The 21800-nt window shown below is 39.6% G+C and overlaps 1 protein-coding gene across 10 annotated transcripts in view; it reads left to right on the forward strand.

The window, feature by feature from the left end:
- Window positions 1–21800, forward strand: part of FMRFa (FMRFamide related propeptide) — a 109510-nt gene that overhangs the window by 78854 nt on the left and 8856 nt on the right. For 7 of the 10 annotated variants that reach the window (XM_022803989.2, XM_086986914.1, XM_086986908.1 and 4 more), the window contains 9 exons: window positions 7581–7790; window positions 11686–11860; window positions 14379–14523; window positions 15102–15291; window positions 16515–16641; window positions 17640–17780; window positions 17904–18170; window positions 18368–18491; window positions 18730–18921. In XM_022803989.2, the coding sequence (XP_022659724.1) occupies window positions 7643–7790; window positions 11686–11860; window positions 14379–14523; window positions 15102–15291; window positions 16515–16641; window positions 17640–17780; window positions 17904–18170; window positions 18368–18491; window positions 18730–18921 (1509 nt within the window). In that variant the 5' untranslated portion in view covers window positions 7581–7642. Of the gene's footprint in view, window positions 1–3007; window positions 3165–4082; window positions 4189–7580; window positions 7791–11685; window positions 11861–14378; window positions 14524–15101; window positions 15292–16514; window positions 16642–17639; window positions 17781–17903; window positions 18171–18367; window positions 18492–18729; window positions 18922–21800 lie in introns of those variants that run through there. The other 3 variants (XM_022803992.2, XM_086986912.1, XM_086986913.1) reach the window with 3 other exon arrangements.

The following is a 21800-nucleotide window of genomic DNA, read 5'->3' on the forward strand; positions in this document are numbered from 1 at the left end:
CTCATATGTATTAGACATATTAGTTTTTTGCATTTATCCCAACGCTCTGGCAGCTTTTGAATAGTCATATACTTACCATTTGCGTTTCCATACACAATTTCTCCATCTGCTGATTCTTAAAGTGAGATATCGTGAGGCATAGGTTCACTCTTTGCTCGTCATGGAAACTTCATAATCACACGGAGTTAGATCGGGAGAATTAGTAGGTTAATGCCAACGTTGGACAATGTTTTGCTTAACCCAGGAAGTAATTGAGGCATACTCATCAAATAACACGACTGCATGTCTCTCATTGCAGCGTCAACGGTTTATGTGTCTCTTGAGGAACTGGCGATAGCTGACTGAATTCATTGTTTCATTTTCGGTAGCATTGCAGGTACTATTATTACCTTACGACCGCACCTATGGGGCATTATTAGCCTTCAGGGCTCTAGCTTCCCTTTTTTTTTTTTACCTATTAGTAGAAATTGAATCATCCGAAGCGACCACATACGCCAGACCACAATCGCACGAAAATCTTTCGTGTCTTAGATTGCAGCAAATGCGTTTCTGTCGTTCGACATATTGCTGAATTTTGATTCGAAACGTTTGCACCACTCAGCTTCTGCTGAAGACCTACCAACCGAATTCCGTCTGCAAACAGCGCGTAATTAAAAAATCACTCAACTCAAAATCGGTCGGTTCGCTTTTAGCATGCCAACATTATGTTCTACCTCGACCTGACGGTCAATTTTAAGACCGCTTGTTTCTCTAAAACTCCAAGCCTTACCAGCTGAGTTTGCTTTCAATGAACGATGAAAAGATAACGAGTTTCAGCAAAATTGGTGTCAACATCCGATTTTTTTTATCTGATTTTTTTATAGTTTCGTGTTGAGTCGACAGTTCATATATACAACCCCCCATTTTCTTCATCCCTATAAATCTTCTCAGGACATTCCTTTTTTGTTTTAATCACCGGCGACAATCATGATACGGCCAAGTAAACGATTGTGCTCCCCTTGCTTGCTATTCCTTACCAATATAGTTTTTTTTTTCTCATGCTATGTTGACGTCCAGCTCCAAAACAGTTCTGCACACTGTTTGTTCCCTTCGGTAGATCCAAAGGTAGAAAGTTTCGTTGAATCGGTGCGTATGGAGGGAGCTGCTAAAAATGCTATTGACTAGCCCTCAGCGACAGTATGTCCTGATAATTACGATGCTGTTATATAGATCATATAGGATTCCTAGCCAAGATTGAGCTTGAAGGACCCAATCTTAACGGCTGTTCTGCTGTCAGTTGTCCCTTTAAGGCGTATTAGACCTGCCAATGAGGGAACAGCTGGCTTTTCGCACGTAATCACCTTATGATAATTAGCTTCCGAGAATTGTGTAAGCTAAATACGAGACGAAGCCCAAAAAAATTATCCGGTGTTCTTTACGTTCACGTTGTAATTAGTTATGGTCGTGTGCGGACATATAAACATTTATGCCCTTCAACGTACTTTCGTATCCTTGTATTTCCTAACTCTAGTTTATAGCAGCGAACCACCCCCTTGGTAGGAACCGGTTGCTTAAAGGTGATGTATCAGCCAAACGATAAGAGGAGGGCATTAGCGATTTTCTACAACTTCAACTATACATAGACACAAGTAGGCAAACGTTGTCTTGCCGTACAATCTGCTTAATCGTGTGTTTCATCGTTAACAATAAAGCGTGTGTAAGGCAGGTTCCTATCTATGAATAAGGAGAAGTACGCTGTGATCGATGGAAGATTTCACATCTTCCCCAATATGTCGTCTGAATAGGAAGCAAAGTTGTTGTCCGGTGTTGGCCACCTTCGATTGGCCGCCGTTGATTCAAGAGGGTAAAGTTTCAGTGCCTTTTGGATTATTTAACCTCATGGAAGTGCATATTAACAGTCAGCTTTGTTTCGTTCTGTATATTGACACGCTCTAGTTGCAACACCCAATAGTTAATTTCGATTTTAATAAATGTATCTAAATATTTATTTAATATACTTGTGGCTTTATGAAAAATATTGACCATTTCATGGGCATAGTTCTTTTACCTTCAGAGGGAAACGATTACTTGTGGATTCTAGGGCGAAACGAATGCAAGCGCTAAGAGATTTATATTTAATTTATTTAGATTTAGACAAACGTAGAGTCACAATAGAAGAAAGAAAAGGTTTTGTTGTTTCGTCAGTATGTGATTTTATCTGATCTCAATTTTTCAAGAAATTTTCACCTTTCGGTAAATGCGATAGGTCTAACTGTAACTTTCGATTGACAGCTAAACTTACAGTCGATGCAACGTTAAGGGTTAGATATCTATTGTCTAGGTCGTTTTAGCAAAATGTTCTAAGTTATTGTCGACTCAAATTAGATAGAGTCAGCAGGTGTTTTTACAGCGTACCACTACATACGTACACCAACCTCGCAACACTTAGGGGTTATATTTAGCGTTGAGAAGCGCGAACGTCTACGCAGTTTCCAAATGCAGGACCAGAAAGCGTTCCAATGTTGCGGAGAATTACGTAACTACAAAATAAAAGAACACGGAGTTTTAGGCGTTACGAGATCGTCGACAGCAAAAGAAAGGAAGATATTTACCGAGATGGTTTCAAAAGGTGGAAAGTTTTTTAAACACGTATCATAAACAAAAGGTGTCAAAAACCAAAGTAGAAATTGACACAGGAAGCCTGTTAACCTTATTTGTAAGCCCACAGATATAAGTCTACTACGATGGAAATCGTAGCGCGATCACAGAAGAAATTAGAACAGTTGTCTCAAATTTAACGGACTCAGTGGCCCGTAGGATCGAATCCCTCAAAACTCAAACAGGCAATTCATGCATATAGGATCACCGGCCACGTCGGCGGCCTGTTATGAATCCGCGTTCCCTTTCCTTCAGCAGAAACGAGCGCGAAAGGCCCGTAGTGATGAACCTTCCATCGACGTTGCCGGCAGAGAAAGAGAAAGCCCCGCGAAAATGCTAACGTATCTATTCGCAAAAGTAATGCGAGGCGTATGTCAGATAGCAATAGAAGACTCACAGAAGCATTTGCAACACTCTAAAATTTGGAAACTCACAAAGATTCGGTACTTCATTGACCCAAAATCAAATTCTAAATGCATGCTATTTATGCCGAAATTAAACCCTCATAATGAAAGCCTTATGGCCGGGTAAGTAAGCGTCCTTCATCCTTACTAGATAATAGGCTCTATATTGATGCTATTCCAATTGCGTATAATCTGACGTTGCAATAATACGATTGTACTCGTCTAACCATTATCGCTTGCGGAATAACAGATTCCATTTTCGTTTTATCTACAGGCTTGTAAGTAACGTTTTTAGCAGTGATATGGGCAAGTAACGGCATGGTTGGTAGCGAAAATTATTGGGAATTCAAAACCGGATGGATGTGTTATGCTTCTAGTATTAGTAGCTCTACGAAATCACCTCCTTTTTGGTATAGCGTCAAAGGCTTGCCTGTATTTGGGGCTACTAATTTTTTGTGAGCGATTTTAATAACGTTAAGAATTAAACCAGAGTAGTTATTACTTATCCTTACCACTTAAAAAGAAGCGTATTAGGCGTTCAGGCTACGCCGAATATGTAAACTGCTGCCTATACGAAGATGGCCTTCTTTAGCTTTTCTGACCTACATAAAATGAAAATTGACTTTGTCCAAAATGATTAAAACAAAAGGATACTGCAACTTCGGTGCTTGCTTGAACAACCTGGCCCTGGCTTCGGAACAATCTGTGGCCGAATATTTTTAAAAAATTAAAAGATTTTTTACACTTGAAGACACTAGATCTATATATATATATATATATATATATATATATATATATATATATAATATTTTGTGCTAAATCTATCTATAAAAGGAATAAAATGAACCATCAGATTAGAACTGTCTGATACGAAGCAGTTCTGTATTTAGGCAAGCTCTGTAAATCAGCATTTTGCGTGTATAGATTGTCCATCTTATGCTACCGCGAAATGTTATCAGCGTTGAGATTACGCAGCCTTTATTAGACCTCTCCTAAGAGCGACAGTCTATAATTTGATAGATCCTCTTTTGTATCTTTCAGATGAAACCCAAGTCAGGGTGGTGACAAACACACCCTAATGTGTATTTTTCAAGCAGAGTATTATGATGATTACTATTATCCATTCGACACTCTTGTTTGAAAACAGGTAATACAGTTTAACTGTTTAAAATACTTAGTCCTAAATATATGAAAGACAGATTATTGGTTAGCAATAATAGATGGCATTTTTTTGCGCCATCTTTAAATATCTTGATGTTTATAAAACAACGGTGCCTTGTCTAGATGTTTGTCCGGGTTTAGATGCTTGTAGGATAACAGGCGGTATCGGAGTGATAAAAATAAAAGCACAGAAGGAGCTGTCACAACGTGGTGTCTATCCTTTTATTTGATAGTAACAATAAATCCGATCCGAAAGGTATTAATGGAATCACGAGTGAGGCAAGTAAGATCTCTTTCAGGCATTATTACCAATCGACGTATCGAGTTCGCCCATTCGATAGATTTATTGATCCATATAATCTATAATAATAAATTAGGTGTTCGGAAATAATGAATTAAGCCAAGGAACCTATTTTAAGGCTCACTCGTTGAGCCCATTTTCATGTGTCGCATGCAACAGGTCCCACAAGGAAATGCGCAAGCTACGAATGCGTATACTTTCACCCCCTTTTAAATGTGCTATTTTAAGGTTGCCCCTCGCATTTAGTTGCTCGCCTCCAAGCAGCAGAGGAACGGCAGGACAACTGTACATGGCTTGTTCGCGGTATCACCAAAATAGGGGGCATTTGCCATACATTCAAGGATATCAAGAGAGACTAAACGGCTGGCGAGTTAACGCTTAGCATATATTCCCCTTATAGAACGACTGATGATGGATGGGTACAGGATGGCTACTTCAGTAAAGGAACTTTACATGTGAAGTTCTGTGTGAAGTGTCGAGAAAAACCACAATGCAATTATCGTCACAATCATAATAACCAACGACTGGGCGTAAAAATAGCGAATTGTGGTTATCTTGTTCTCTCATGAAGGCCGTATTTCTACGGACCATAAGGAAAAAACTTTATGAGGTAGAAGAAGCTGCGCCAATACTTTCAAAAGTCTTCTGCTTATATTAAGATCTGTGGCAAGTGCCTGAAAAAAGTTAGTGGCGCCAGCATGCTCTATGCACATCTATCCTGTTTTGTTTCACATGTACGACATTGGTCGTCTAAATGATCGGCTGTACACCCAGCATAGACATGGGTTAGTCTATGTCCATGGCTTTGTAATGTCTGTTTACAGTATCATTTCCCATCTGCCGCTCGGACCTTTAAGGGCTCTCTATGTCCTCTTCTCTACTTGGATCTTTCGTAGAAGCAAAAATCCATTTAATCGCACACAAAAACGTGCATGGCATTCAAAAAAAAACCAGAGATCAGTCTCAGCGGTGTTCGCTGCTTCTGTACAGTTACATAATACTATACACATGTGCATATTTTTCGAATCGTAGTCTTCTCTGACGATCTTCCTATACGACAGTTAACACTCTGTTCGTCAACCCTTTCTCACGAACATCTTCGTTATTGGTTAAATATCTGCAGCATGATTCATTGAGTATTAATTAGTGGTAACGATTCGACTAAGTCAAATAAGCGAAATTTCCCCTCGAAGTTACCCGTTATGTGAGTCACGACTGAAGTAGCCCTATAAACAGTCCATAAAAACTGACGTTTTTAATGCGCATAATCTGCCTGTAGTTTTAGCTATGAGCAGGCTTTTCTACACAGGGAACGACGCTTGTCTTTTTGTACTGCTTTGATCAAATTTTACGGTCATATACGGATCATAAATGTAAGTTAAACCAATCGGATTTTAAGAGGTCCTATTTAGCGTCAAAATAACCAATCGTAACAATTTAGGCATCGTAGAAGTTGAATCGTAGAATATCGTCTAATTCAGGACCTCATGCTGATCTACTCAACTGAAATATTCTTTATAGAATTATATGGGTGGTTAGAATTATTTGGCCTCAATTTTGTCTGGCTTTTGCGTCAGGATTCCCCTGAATCACCTCCGACAGCTCTTAATACTTAGCTGACTGTTCGTATTATGATTTCTATTTACTCAATTACTAAACTCGTGTCATGTCGTGCTCCTTCCTTTAAGTTCTATAATGAGTTCATTAAACTTTAAAGCATGAATAGTTTTAGCTGTCAGAGTCGTTCATTGGATTTCTTCGAAACACTAAATCATTTCATTAACAAGAAAGAAAACATGTACCTCGATAATTTTCCACTCTGACCAGACTCCAAAGCTGGTCACAGCTTTATTGTTTTTTCTTTTAAGTACGGTATGAAAGTTGAGGCTGACTAAATCTACGTTGTACACTTCCTAGTGTTTTGCACTACTGCCGATAAACATAGCTTTCCTGCCCGCGTTTGTCCTTGTTTTCACTTTTATTTCCTCTGGAAGCAGACTGCTCCCAGCTTCTATTCAAGTATCTTAGCAGATATAGCGCTGATAGCAGAATCACCTAACATAGACGTTGCAGCTAAATATAAAAGTGCAAATGGCTTCTGCGAAACGAGTGAGCCAGTGGATCGTTATCTGTAGCTATTACGGAGAATTTCCGGAAAAGCAACGACAGAAAAACAGCAGCGGGCTGTACTAATGCAAACGATCACGTCAGTTCGACATGTCATAAGGCGAAGAAATTCCTAAAGGGCCTACGTAATTGACATAAATGATACGGAAGTGCGTAGAGTACCCCAATAGATGCGAGTCATTGTCAAAGTCACTTGTTGGAGAAGACGATCTATTCTAGCTATAAAAGCTGAAGAAGTGCGTGCATGGTACAACGATTATAAAAACGATAGTGGCTATGGGATAGAAACGAGCTATAATATCTATGCCTATGAAAGCCATTAGAGATCATTTGTCCAAGTCGAGAAATTCAGAACATTTATGCACGATTTGCGTGAAATGAATCTACATGAGCGCATAAAGTATGACCTGCAGAAAAGGGGTCTTCATATTAGCACTATATAAGAATTAATAAATAGTAAACAGTGAATGCTGAATTTCAAAATTCTTTATTAACTACTATTTATTACTACTCGTTCAACAGTAACCAATTTTTTTTCTGATACTTCCATAATACTCTGTCTGCTTTCCGACCGCTCAACTGATCATAAACACGTCAATACCATGAGAGAAAGCGAATGAATGATCCTTCAGGTTTTATCGTCTTACAACACCCGCCTACTTAGGTAACATCATATATTTGCTTCCTTTTTCTTCAAAGTAGCATACTGACTGGCATTTTTTATTATCATACATTTGATACTTGAGCATCCGTATGCCACAGGAGCCGTCTCCACCAGGTACTTGACCAACACTTTTCTGTCTTTGTTGACTGAGCTTTATTTCCAAGAACTGTATTTGCGTACGTCATATTAACGAGACGCGAGACTTACAATAAGTGTCTTATGAACTTTAACCTGTTTCAAGCAATACTCATATGGGCTTCGGCTCCATTCTTGTGCGCTTTTTCAGCGGATCGCGCCGCCGATTTACGGCTAACCGCCGCTGTACGAGCGAGCTCGAGTAGTCGTTCTATGAAGTGTGTATTACCCCCCTTGACGGGCCTGCTGGCCTGCGGGCTCTTAGGGGGCCTAATCAATTCAACCGAATCGGCGCAAGCTGCACGCTTCGCGGCGTCACCAGATGCCGCCAGAGAACGATCAGCAACTACCAGACTGGGTGGTAAGTAGAGAAGAACTTTAGCTAGTAGGTGCAACTGTAGATATAGAATCTTTGTGATAGAATGCCATACGAAACATCAACGTTCGCTCAGACGTCTTGTTGTGGCAGCATCGTCACCAAAGTCCAGAATCACGCCTATCTTTAAATGCTGGTATAAAAATAACGGCAAATCCTGTGATAGAAACTCAAGCTTATATATGCATGTGCCCTATCGAGTGTTTGTTAATTTCAATGCGGAAACTCGAAATGATACAAACAACAAAAAGCCGAGCGACTAACGCAATGTTTCCATGGAACGTCGATGAAGTAAAGCAACGTAATATAACAGAACTAATTAATAACCCTGTCAATTAGTCAGCTAAACCTATTCTGTCTCGTATGTATTGCATAGTTGTTCGGTGTACAACGCCTGTACCTTTCCTGCTTTCTATATGGCTTTGTTTGTTTTTTTGTTTTTCAACATAGTCGTATCTTGGCGACGGCGCCTCGTCGCTATACAGGCGTCTGCGTGTATTCTTGTGTGTGACCCAACACTAAATAAAAAATCCAAGCCACAAGTGACCCCGAGCTAGTATCATTCAGTATAAAAAAAAACGTCATGTTACCATTCTACACCCACCCAATATTGCGTTTTCCACTCAGCCCTAATGGTTTTGGCCTCCGGTTTGTTTGGCGTCAGGCGTGGTGCTTTGGTTTTTCGTTAAGAACATCTCTAACGAAACGTACCAATGTTTAGTTCCTGCACCCATGAACGCTTCGAACGTCTATAAACTTGTAATTTGTCTATTACCTTAAAAATTTCGATTTAGACTAGACTCGAAGTCTTCCATTTGGAACTGGTGAACGATGCACTTAGACGTATAGTTAGGGTCGTATTTTAGGAGTATCAGGATAAAAAGAAAGGGAAGTAAAACCGGCAAGGTTGGTATATGGGCACTTTGTCGTTGTATATGTGCTAAACGGCCCCGAAAGGCAATATTTGAACGCGCTGCGCGGTCGAATATATCGTTTGGGACAAAGCCAGGTAAAAACAGAATTGTAGGCCAAAATAGTCATTATTAGTATCAATACTTAAAAAAGTGCAAGAAATATAATTTTAAAAACTTTCTAATAATACGCCAATTCCAGTCGATCATTCAGGTTGTGATAAGTGACTAGATTACCGCCCCTCTTGCTTCCTCGTTTTACTTCTCCAAACATTTCCGTTTTACCAATAAATTAATTTAGATTTCTTGTTTATTAACCAAGTGTTTGAAGCCGCTATTTAGTGGATGAAATAAGAATTTCGGGTTTATGTGCAAATTTCATAATTTGCATTATTCTATTATCTATATAAAGTAATGAACGTATTTATTATTAATAGAACTTGGATGGCGGGTTAAACTTAGAATTCAAGCGAGAACAGGTACGCAAGTTAAAACCTGCAAGGCAGCTTTTGGCTGTATGAGAAAAAAGAACGTATCATTTTTTTAAGCCGATTTTATTCAAATTTGATTGGAAATCCTTTGCCTGAAATCGTAAGTTTTAGACATGTCCCGGCTACGCTGCAACTGAACTGGGTTCCAGCTGTCGCCGCAAGCAATTTAACGACGTAATCCTAGTAATCGTTCAAGCTGAAGCAACGAGGAACGTTGCTGTTAAGTGCCGAACGGAGGACCTTTCTAATCGTTACGTGCCCAAATTGTAGTTTTCTGAAAATTAAAAAGTTTCACAAATGATCATATTTGTCTCATACAGCAACATTGCGCCTGCTGCCCTAACGAAATCGACTCGTTTTTGACAAATAGTTGGGATCCTTCAAAACCTAGGTGTATTCGTAAACTACTGTCATTTTTCCAGCCAGAAAGGAAAGTTTTCTTTCATTTCCGTCTTTGATTGCTGGCCCGAGTCTTGCGGTGGCACCACGTACACGTACATAAAATTTATTGATAATAACACGAACGAATACTAATACATGTGCCACAAATGCACTAACTTTTCTACAAGATCAGGACTGCCATGCTAAAACCAGGCCAGGCATGATAAGTGTAAAACCTATAACATGCATTGCACAACGATTCGAAGTGATTTCCGATTATTAAATAGAAGAAATTGATATCTAACAGGGAAATATATATTGTCGCTCACTAGCTCAGAGTACTCGCAATGTGCCCGCGGTGTACCTGCATACGCTAGACACAGCCCGGTGTGATTTTTCTGGTGCATCAAACAGAACGTTCTGTTTATTAACGTGCGTACATGCGGAAAGTTTCCCAGTAGAGTAGACAAGCGAAGACAGATACGTAAGTTCGTCTATGTGTTTTAGGTTGATCAGCGTTCTTTTTCGCAAACAGGGAGCATGCGATCAACAGCGGGGACAACATAGAAAAACCATAACAGACAGCCAATTTGTATCTATATATATGTCGGTGTACATCTAGCGAGATAAAGCACTTTTCACCCGACCATGGAATTGTCCTACACGAAGGATCCGTGTAGATCCCTTAAAGATGACGTCATATAGCTACTGTGAAGCAGACTTTGATATATATATATATATATATATATATATATATATGCATAGAGTGGAGCAAATATACAGATTTGTCAAAACGACGAGCAAAAAGGAAAGCATCGTTTGGGCCTTCACTGATCTCGGCACTCTTAAACTAACGAATCATATATTATTAGACTGGACTCATACAATTGTTTATTATTAAGATTATCATAGGACGTGTAAAGGTCTATAAAAACCAATTTAGGAATTTGGGATTTACACGCTTCTAATGAAGAAATATACAGTCTAAAAATTTGTACTTGCCACGATAAATCAAGTTAAAGACACTAGCATCTTTTATAGTTATGGTCATTTAAATAGCCGTGTTTATCTAACGACTATTAAAATGAATATTTTTTTTTAATATTCCATTTGCCTCGGTCTTCTATTTACTAGAAAGATAACGCCAAAAAAAAAACGGACAGATCTTGTCCCAGTGACTCTTTTCTTTCGTCTTCATTTAAACTAGCTGTTTGATTCCAAAGTTCTCTTTATAATATTCTAGGGCGGCATTGCGGTTCCATTTAATCCACTCTTATGAACGGTGACCTTTGACGGGTTAATCCATGTTTTACCACAGCGCACTTCTCATATTTATCGTATGCTGTTGCGTTCGAAGAAGAAAAACCAACGAAGAGTGTCGCGTGGGCTACTACCATTCAAGAGCGAGCGCCGATGCCTATGCAAAGATAAAGTTGGATGTATCTGATCAGAGTTTACAATATCGTAGACCACAAATTTTGGCTATAGGAAAAGACAAAAAAAAAAAAAGAGAACCGTCAGTTGCATAATAAAAATACGATCTTAAGGATAATTTATTTTGAAAGGACTATTTGTTTTATACGCTTATAAATACATCGATATTTTTTTCTACAGGGTTGCCGTTAGCAAACTAACCCTCCCGTAAATTAAAACCTAAACGGTAAGTGACATCTGAACTGAGTTGAGTTGAAGAACATCGCTTGCAACCGGACGGCCGCTAGTGGCAGATAAGTTGTGCTTTCTATTCTCCCCTTGTCTAGCGTCCAGTTCTGGTTATTCTAGTCGTAAGGAACAATGTACTGACACGAAGAAAGATGGCCAAAATATCGTCAGATATGTAATAGTCGAATAGCGACCTTCATGTTATGGACCTCAGTGAAATTATAACATTAGTTATGGACTTGTCCTTTAAGGAATTAATCACTTTAAACTACTGTTATTCTTGTTTTCGTATTGCCTGATAGTGGATGGCATATAGACTCAACTTACTACTACTACTAGTAACAAGTTTAAATATGCCTGTCTCAGCTGATGCTTCATATTCACTCTTTCATAGGAAAGTACTACTTTGAGCTAATATAATTTATTTATTTTCAGACGATCTCTCTCTACCTAACGTACGCAGCGACGCACGGTACCCAAGTTCTTCGGCGCAGCAATCGTTCGGGGGTTCGCAGGCGTCGATTGTCGATACGTTCGAAAACTGCGCGGCTCTGTTTCAATTCGCCCTCGACAACCTCAGTCCGGAGGAGCGGCAGACCGCTCTAGCCAAGTACGTGCTGCACTCTGTCGTATGATCGGACTTGTTGGTGCACGTGGACATGATGATTATAGTGACGCCGCTGATTTTTCGTAGATTACGAAACCTATTGCTATTTAGTTGTCTCGAAGATTATTTTTGTTCTGTTTACATGGGTGAAGTGTTTACGTTTGGAAATTATACTATAAATATGTAGTTAATCTATAGATTACAGACTCGTATTTTTACTCGAGCTTGCTCTAGTTGTACATGGTCGTGCCACTCGTGATGACAGGATGTTAACACTGCATTCAACGAATCTAGTAGATTCAGTAGTAGATACCTGCGAAAAAGAACCCACGTTTCGAATGGAAACGCTCGAGATGGCGCGGCCATCCCGACTAAATAATAGAGCAAAAGATCATTCACCGTTAAAGTAGTAGAAGTGATGATGACACACTTTGCTTGAAGGACATGCCAATTTGCAGTATCCGCAAACAGATGCATGTAACATTACGGCACTTGCCACCCCACTCATGCGTACGTGCTATTTAGTGCTCAGTGCGCTGTTAATAGTGGAAGTCGGATAGGAGTTTTCACGAGGCTTTGAGATTTAAACGAGATAGAGAGGAAGCTACGCGATTCAAGGGAGAAAGTAAGTCAGTATCGGTTATAGCATTAGCATAATAGGCCTCGGGGCAAACTTATCTTCGACAAAACTCACTGTTTCAGTTAAATACTCTGATGTGCTTTGTTTAATACGGACTTTATCGTTATCCTTTGTAAAGTGCTTGTTTCATACGATATCGTATATACGATTTTTTAATGATAACATGAAGTCGATTAGCTTTTTTTCTTTTCGATTCCTTCTATTCTGGGATTTCTTTTCTGCCAGGCATTAGCTGCCAACTTCAGTTTATCCCTCCGTTCGAGGCCGCTAATATTTCTCTATAAGAATCTATAATGTAAAAAAGTTTTGCTAGACCGACGTGAAGAAAAAGAGTATACCCGTGTCAGCAGATCGGAGCAATATACGATATTATCAGGCGAAACTTCAGAGGACTTTTCCGGCCTCGTTTTTTGAAGGATCTTCGCCCGGATCGCGGCTATATCTGCTCTTTGAGAATCCCGTAATCGGACCTCGAAAAACGAGAAGCAATGCTCATAAAGCGGGTGGCTTGTCCGTAGCCATTCGCATCGTAGAAGCACTAGGAATCATCATAGCTCTTCTTTTTTTTGACAGCGTAATCCTGAGTCATGAAGGTCTTTTGTCTCTATTTGCCTACGGTAAATACGGGACCCGTTTAACTCTGCAATATAATTATTACCTTTATCAGTGTATACATATATTAATCCGAAATAGTTAACCACCGAGGCGTGTATGCAATGAGAAAATTTATAAACAAGTTTCAATGAGGGCTTTGAAAATAACCTCTGGGCATTTTAGTGTAAACTTCGAATGTAACAAACGATTTTTATTGGTTCCCTATTTTCGGTTTCTAATCATACTTACAGCAAGCATTATCGTACTCTTTGAACCTTCGTAACTTTTTTAGACCTGTATGCGTGTATCTATGTTGTTGGCAGTGCTTGTATATGAATTCCGTACATCAAAAACGTGCCATTATTGGTCACCAAAGTAAATGCGGTGCCTTAAGATGTATAACATATAGAGCATATATCAAGGACAAAGCTAGATCCCTTTCTCTGCGACCAATGCTTATACTACTAATGCAATCAACTTATATCATTTGCTTCGTTTCTCTTCGTGACGAATTTTTCTTTCAATGATTTCGATAGGTCATAGTTATTATCGTAACAACTCTACTAATTAGCATTGAAAATAATTAGAAAATAATTGGAGATGGAGAAGGAAGCGTCAGGCGATGTCTATGTGACCTATATCGTAATCTATATTCGCCTAAATATTTTGGTGACTTCGAGTAAATATAGTACAGACTCGTTCGAACTTTGCTCTGGTTGTCATGGCATTATTTGCTAACACCATCTCAGGCCCGTTTTATGACCCTTTCCTATGTTCGTCGAAAGACACCCGTTATTCCTAGTGCCACTGTAAACCTAACGTCAACTACCACGAACTCATTAATTTTGTTGCCCTTCACAACTCTCGAACAAGCGCTTTTGGGCCAAACGCCGATGTTATAGGCAAGGGCCTTAGTAGGTGTTATCATCTAAAAAAAAAAAGCTAAATTTATCCTAAGAGTTTACAACAGTGGAAAAAAATTATATTTGGAACTAGTAGGCAAAATTGGGTCATTTCCTGCGGCCCAACCTTTGATTAATGCGAAAAGTATTTGCAAATGCACTTACCCCCCTGATGCGCGCATAACCTGATAGAACACCTAGCCAATCTCCTGCCAAGGAGTGAAACACAAGCACATAATCTAGTTATATATGAACCTAGACTGTAGATGATTCGAGCGTTCGTCAAAAACTAAATTTACAGAACGGGCTTCTTTTAGCATACGTCGTGTAGGAAGGAGTTGTAGCATTTCAATACGTACGGATCTAATTGAGTCATTTATTTCAGCTGGTGCTCGAAAGCTTTGTCCAAGAACATTGAAGACGTTAACGATGATTCGATGCTCATCGGAAACAGTGAAATGTTGCTTGGTAAACGCGCCGTAAAAATACAAAAGTTCATGCACTTCGGACGAAAGAGAGGAGAACTAGATGTGAGTACATGTATTTCAGATTAACTGAAATCTAGCTTAGGCTACATACCTTTTATCGTCAATCTGTCTGGCGACCGTTATTTGTATAAAAAATGAAAAGTCTGAACGGGGGCTGTAATAATATAAACACCTACATGATTACGCACGTATACTTCAAGAAAAAATACTGCTCCGGAACAACTAATCCAAATCTTCACGCTACTACATGTTGCACATAGATTGCGACGGGAAGCCATTCTAAATTTGGCGCCAGAACGTTGAAAATTCACGACCTCTTGCCCATTAGGGTATAGAACAAATGTTCCGAACTCATCGGGACAAGAGCGGGCTGAAAGGCCATTATAAAACGGAAATCCTATTATCATGTTATTTGTGTACGTCTAGATCATACGAAGGCGACTCTTCTGCTAGGATATAACTAGCTAATTCTTACTATCTCTGTATTTACAACTACCAACGAATTAGAAGAGTTCATAGAATTTCAGGTTCACATCGAGTTTCAGGCAAAATAACCAAAATTCTTGCTTGGTCATATTTTAAACCCAACTTTGTTATTACTTTGCATCATTTGAATTCAGGCCTTTAGCACCGGATCAGCTCCATCTGCCGTCGATATGGATAAGCACGCCGGACAGAACCGGATGCTACATTTCGGTAAGCGATACAACACTTTCGCTGATTATCAGGACGCCCCTGATAGGAACGAAGCCCTTCGGCAACTCGACGAACCCGCCAAGCGGGCAGGACAAAATCGAATGCTACATTTTGGTAAATATGTAGTCGCTCTCTCCGTTGATATGTAATTTTAGCAGTAATGCTAAGCGTGGAACATTACTTCAAGCTGGCTAGACTCATTGGGCGGACGCCATTTTATATCAGCTAGAACACAGAAAATGTTTGCACTCAATTGTCGCTGTCCAAAATGCTATTTGGGAATCTCTGATTACAGGCTATGGATGAGATGTTCAAAATAACATCTTAAATTGTATATAAGAGTGTCCTAAGCATTTTCTCACTGACTATCGCTAGATGTTTGCTAACAGTTAGCAGGGCACGGAAGAACGTTAAAACAGATACCCATTTCTTGAACTGACTCAGCCATACTGATTGCATATGGCCATAAACATTCAATGAACTCTGTTAAATAAACAGCACGATGCACTGCGCAATCAAAACTGAGTCGTTATACATATAAATAGAAACTATCTTCTCAGCCACGCTTAACACTTTTCCTTCAAACTCAATGTCAGGCGGCAGCTTTGCGGCTGTTGAGGTCCTATAGAGGAGACACGGATTCATCGTAACGTTTGGTGCGCTGTTTAGGCAGGGCAGCGATTTTCTCTCGATGGCAGTATGAAGGGCGCACGCTTCGCGCATATTTTACCCTGTTCGTGTGTATCCTCTTTTGTAAAAAACGTGGGCTGATTCAACAACGGAAGCACGATTACTAATCTGTATCTGAGCCTTAAGCTTGTTGCTTTATGCGTCCACTTTGTGTTTCAACTTTTTGCCAGTTTGAGGCTGGTGACCGAACTGAAACTTTTCAATTTCGAACAACGAACGCATAATTCTGCTGCATATTCTATATGTACAGTTTGGCATATATTGTTGTACTTAGTAGGGTCGATGGCTTTTCATTGACTAGTCTTTTCACTAGGGTTTTAAATGGAAGTTGTGACTGCGCCGTGTTCTTTTTCCGGAGTCTCGGGAACCACAACAATCGTCGCTATTTCTATACTGAGCGGACAGCTAATCTTCTAGCTCAAGCCAGCATCTGCAGTGATCGAATTGATTAATTTTTCGTTCAAACAATCGTATTCTATCAGGCAAAACGATATGTATATATCGTGCAATAGCTAAATCACACAAGCACAACTTAATTTACCATGTACGGCACGTATATCTACTCGTATTACGTTGTGTGAAGGACTCCAGATGTGTCTTGCTATACGGTTCAACGTTCGAGCTGTTCGTTTTGAATAAAATTTCAGGAAAGCGCTCCCCGAACCGTTTCATGCATTTTGGTAAGCGAAATCCTGACAGTCAGTTCCTACATTTCGGCAAGAAGATATTCGACCAGAGTGATTTCGAATCGTACCCTAACAAACATGTCAACAGGTCAGTATTGTGATCTGAAAATCATGTCATTGGTTGCGCTGTATTCAATGTTTAAATTCATTTTACTTTTAGTCGTCCTCACGAGTTCCACGAAGCAGACACATAGACCGATAGGAAACGCATGGTAATTAAAAAATCTATAAAAATTCTTTAGTTATATTATCTTCGCATCAAGGCATCAACAAATTGGATTGTCTGTATTTTCTCAAATCGAACCTGATTTTTCCGTACATCCTTCACACAATTAAGGAGTACGCGTGTCCTTGTCGCCATGGAAAAAAGGAACTTGTTTTAGCCTCGATACACCAGTGTTTGTTCCGATTTCCTGGAGCTATCAAACCATACTTAGCATATAGCGATTTTCTTATTAAAGACCTGTGTTAGCAGAACCTTTGCTTACCTGCATCGTTGAACCCGTTCGAAGATTCTAAATCTTCCTTAAGGGGCCGTGGAATAAAGATGATACAATTTGATACGGATAAACCTATTTGAGGTTTCTTTTTTCGTTTCTGTCTTTTTTTTTTGGGGGTGTTTACACAGGTAAGTACGCGAGTCTATTTGCCCACATGCCCGGTATTTCTTATTATCGTCATTAGAGTTGTGTAGAGTTAAAAGCAGCTTCAGCAACACTAACACGCATCATTGAAGCTTCCGCTGACCGAGCTTCATTTAGCTCGTAGTTAGCCTGACAGTCGAACGCCATATAAGAAATTTTATTAATCGCACCTTATCATGTGAACTGGTCGACTGTTTCTCGTTGACTTCCGTTCGAAACATTTTACACCGACTGATCCAATTAGGCCTATGATGTACAATGTTTCGCTTCGTCTGTTTATGGCAGCCAAGACTATATTAGCTATTTTAGAACTGTTTTTGTTTCTACCGTACGACGTTAAACGATAAGCTAGTTGGCAATTTGCAGAATTTAATTAACGTACAAGTTACTATCTACATGGTGTGTGTTAATTAACAACGCCTTTGTGACTCTCATTGTATAGATTCATGCATTTCGGCAAACGCGATGACGAGCAAGCGGATGCAGCCACAAATCTGGAACATGCTTTGGATGATGACTTCGTTAAGAAATTAGACAACAATCGTTTTATGCACTTTGGAAAGAAGCGCGCTGAGAGCCAGAAGTGAGTGTGGCCTTTTTTTCATTAATAGTGCTTTTATGGGTAGCATATGTGGATCAGAATGTGATATTCGTCAACCTAAATTAGACCTAGTAAAAAGCTTTAACTCGACAATAATCATGTTAGATATATGCATTTCGGCAAGCGGTCCTCAAACGAACTCGGTCTCGACAGTGACTCCACTGCTTCGTCGTATATGGATCGTCTCCTAAAGCGGAATTCCGGAAAGAACCGATACGTTCACTTCGGCAAAAAGTCTACCAATCGCTTTATGCACTTTGGAAAAAGGGCGGAGTTGGGTCAGGAACTTGGAAGTGGGACATTTCCAGTAGACGTCGAGGATAACAGTTTCTTGGTAGATCAACAGGATCAGCTTCACGAAAGAAGGCGAAGGTATATTATAACTGTAACAATGACTAACGAAGCTAATGAAAGTAATTATGTGATCCACCTTGTCATTCGTCGATAAGAAAGCATTATCTATGCATACATACGTATATAAAAGAAAAGTCGGTGTATATATATATATATATTATACGATATATGTTGTTCACAGCATTTCTAATGTCGTCAGGCCAATTTTGTTCTAGATCAATTTTGAGTGATGCGGACGGTGCTGGGTTTCGAGTGGAGTTTGGGCTTGACACAAAAGAGATTCGACCCGCTTCACAGAAGCGATTTACCATTACATACCCTTCTCCGATCTTCCAACAGGTGCATGATTGTCCTTAGTTTTGTTAGCATATTTATATCTAGATGCGTTTGTTTTATGGCATGCATTATGTTCGAGCCCGGTAGAAGCTCATTTATGAACTAAGCAGACGATTTGAAATAACTCCCAAACTGATTCGAAGTGATCCATTAGAATTTACCACACGTAATGCACACAACTAAAAAATCTATTGAACAATTAGTTTACTATAACAACTAACGTTCTCATTTGAATTTACAGGCTCTTTTGCGACACAGGTTGGATCTTCTAGATAAGGTGGATGTTGAGGATTCGGATGGAGGACTTAACGGCGTTTCAGGACCCCTTGGACAAAGTGGCAGCGGACCACTGAATCAGAGACAACCGAATACGGCAACTTTTATTGGGTCAGAGGACCTTCTGGACCGGATGGGCCGCTCCGAGCAGTTCCAGGCAAGTTACAGATATTTTAACACTTAACAACTCAGTACGTACTAACGTTTTACACGAAGAAATTATTATACATAGCAGTGAACAGAAGGTTTAAAAAGATTCAATCAAAGAGTTCTTATTTATTCCTAAAGAAAAAAAAACGTCTTATACGCGTTGAATGCCATATGGGATGCAATACGAAATGTTAGTGCATGTATGGCATGCAGAATGGTGTCCACTAAAATCCATCTTGTTTTTTCTATATGAAAGACGTAAATAGTTCTCACATTTGGTTAGCTTAGGTCGTACCATGGGAAACTGACGAACGGGGGTTACGACCTTCAAGTATGGTCAATCTACGAAGTTACCTCTCAGTTGAGATAATTTTTAAGTCAGGATTAACAACGAATATAGTAGTATTTTGCAGATATGCCTATGCAACTGGTTAGAATGAATGTTTTTATAACGATCTTCCACAAAAGTCACTTCAATTGAATTGCGGTATTGATCCGGAATCATGATTACTATATTTACATACTTTTGTCGATATTGACAAAAGTATATAAATTGTCGTCCACTAAAAGTTTCCGTTTGAACAAAGAGCGAAATATCGGCAATTGTAACTCTTCGATAAAGCCCCTTGAAAGGACTATCTTTGGAACGTTTAGATATCCAAAACATTGCTAAACCCATTATGATGGTCGTTAGAATCGGTACTATGCAGTTGATATGAACGGTGAACATCGCGATGATTTAAATAACGAGTTGACCTATAGATTATGTGGATTTTCTTTAGCGATGCACCATTCTTGAGAATACCCTGCTTCATGGCAGTATTGTTTAAATGTAATATCAGAATGAATTTAACCCGTTTCAGGTTTATTTTATTTATTTATAAGGATAAAGCATAGGTCAAGATTATTCATTTCTCTCAGTGCTTCCTCCATCGATGTGAGTGACCATCTGCAGGACAACAAAAATAAGATTTCATTGCGCCGGCCTGCAAATTTACAACCCTCTGGATATTTGTCAGCAGGCCTAGAGGACATAAATAACACAGTAGATTTGTAGATCTGAGAACATGAACTAAATCTATAGTGCGAAAGATGTTGGATATACTTTGTGAAGTGATCGAAGACCAGGTTTCTTAGTGAAAGTACTCATCTTACCTCAGTTCGTTTATTCTACTAAATCTATTTAATGCAGTCATACATCGAGTGACCGATGAGGTCCTCAATTCGCAATGCTAAATACGATAATTCATACCCTTATAGGATCTCTACATAGTGCCCCAAAACTTAGATAGCATCATTGACTTATGCGATTCTTCTTTTTTACGTGATATTTTTTATCTGTCTTTAACCCCTTTTATATATTTCATAAACTAATCTGCCTGACGTCGATGTGTACGAAAATTAAAAAATGCTGACTTGAACCATACCAAAATATTCAGCCATCTTAGGAGGCATAACAGCCCGTTATAATTGCACCGTGGCCTTAAACAATGCCCGATTCTAGCAACAAAAGTCGCAGCTCACTTTCGATAAATTTCTGCTTCGTCGCATTTTGTTTTGATCCTTCCCTTCATTTGTGGCCTTATCTCATTATTCTTTTTCAGTCTTTAAGCTTTCCGCCGTGTTATGTAGGTTGTTGCAGTACATTTGCGATTTTCCCGTATCCTTCTCGCCCATTTCCATTGTATTTCCTCTGCAATTTTCGAAGCGCCTTTTTTAGCCATTTACCTTGGCCAGAACCAACGACAGAAAAGCATCCCAATGTATTTGTATTGCTGGTGTTTTTCCTTCCGATTTTTGCATCCCTGCAGCTGGTGTTGGTGTCGTTGCTTACCTCTACGATCGCAACGGACGGGTTAGTAAGTTGTTTAGCAATGCCCAAATCCATTATTACGATACGGCCGCATAGAAGTTAACGTGTGCACCAGTACTTGGCGAGAAAAACTCGTTCCAGCCGGAGTAAGATTTTCCGTGCCAGCATCTATGTCTATATGTATAGACATACGTCCTTTTGCATCGTGAGTATATCCATCGCTCTTTGTGAATGTTCTCCAGCGACAGCGGCAACAACAAAAAGAAATCTATTTGAGAACCTAATACCATGCTCCGCGAGCATTTGGTGGTTCTGTCTCTTTGGGCCTTTTATTTTTCGTCTGCTACTGCAGTTGTTGTTGTTAGAGGTCATTGTTTTTAGTGATACTCTGTCCGACTCTGTTTTCGATTCTGACCTGTTCAGGGATCCTAGCGTAGCAATCAACAAAGAAATTGCCGCCAACGTCTGTCTCATTGCTGAAAGCGTAGCATACTCCGACGCCCACAGACCTTAGTTACTTTTGCGGCCGTTCTCACTAGATGAACGCTTATTTCTATTTTGTTTGTGACTTCCGGCATGTGTACGACGCAGGGATGTCTAGGTTTTTCGGGCGACACACACGCACAAACTGCAGTAAATCTACTGGGGCCGATTTCGATGTGGGTTAGTTGTAATGGCATTTTTTGCCAAAAGCACCTTCCATACGAATGAACAACAGAAGCACACAGGATACATTCAAAACGATCTGATATTATCTTATATGTTTTTTTCTTGTGATCTGTAACTTGGGAAATCCACCTGTAAACCGCGATGTTTGCGTGGGGCTCGACAGGCAGCCGTAACCGTCCGAGAAAAACGGTCTCGACAGAAGAGCGCATGAAACAAATAGCCTAACGTTTGCAAACCAAACGAGCATTCGAAGAGAGGTCATAGAAATTATACTTTACTACAAAGAGGCATTGGCAAACGAGGCAACAGAAAAGGAAGAAAAAAAGCGAGTGATTTTGTACTAGTTACGAAGTCATTAAACTCAGGGCGATGGTACAAGATCATTATAGAATGATATGCGTTTA

The sequence above is a fragment of the Varroa destructor genome, unplaced genomic scaffold (genome assembly GCF_002443255.2).
Source record: "Varroa destructor unplaced genomic scaffold, Vdes_3.0 BEIS01000004.1, whole genome shotgun sequence".
In the NCBI taxonomy this organism is placed as follows: Eukaryota; Metazoa; Arthropoda; class Arachnida; order Mesostigmata; family Varroidae; genus Varroa; species Varroa destructor.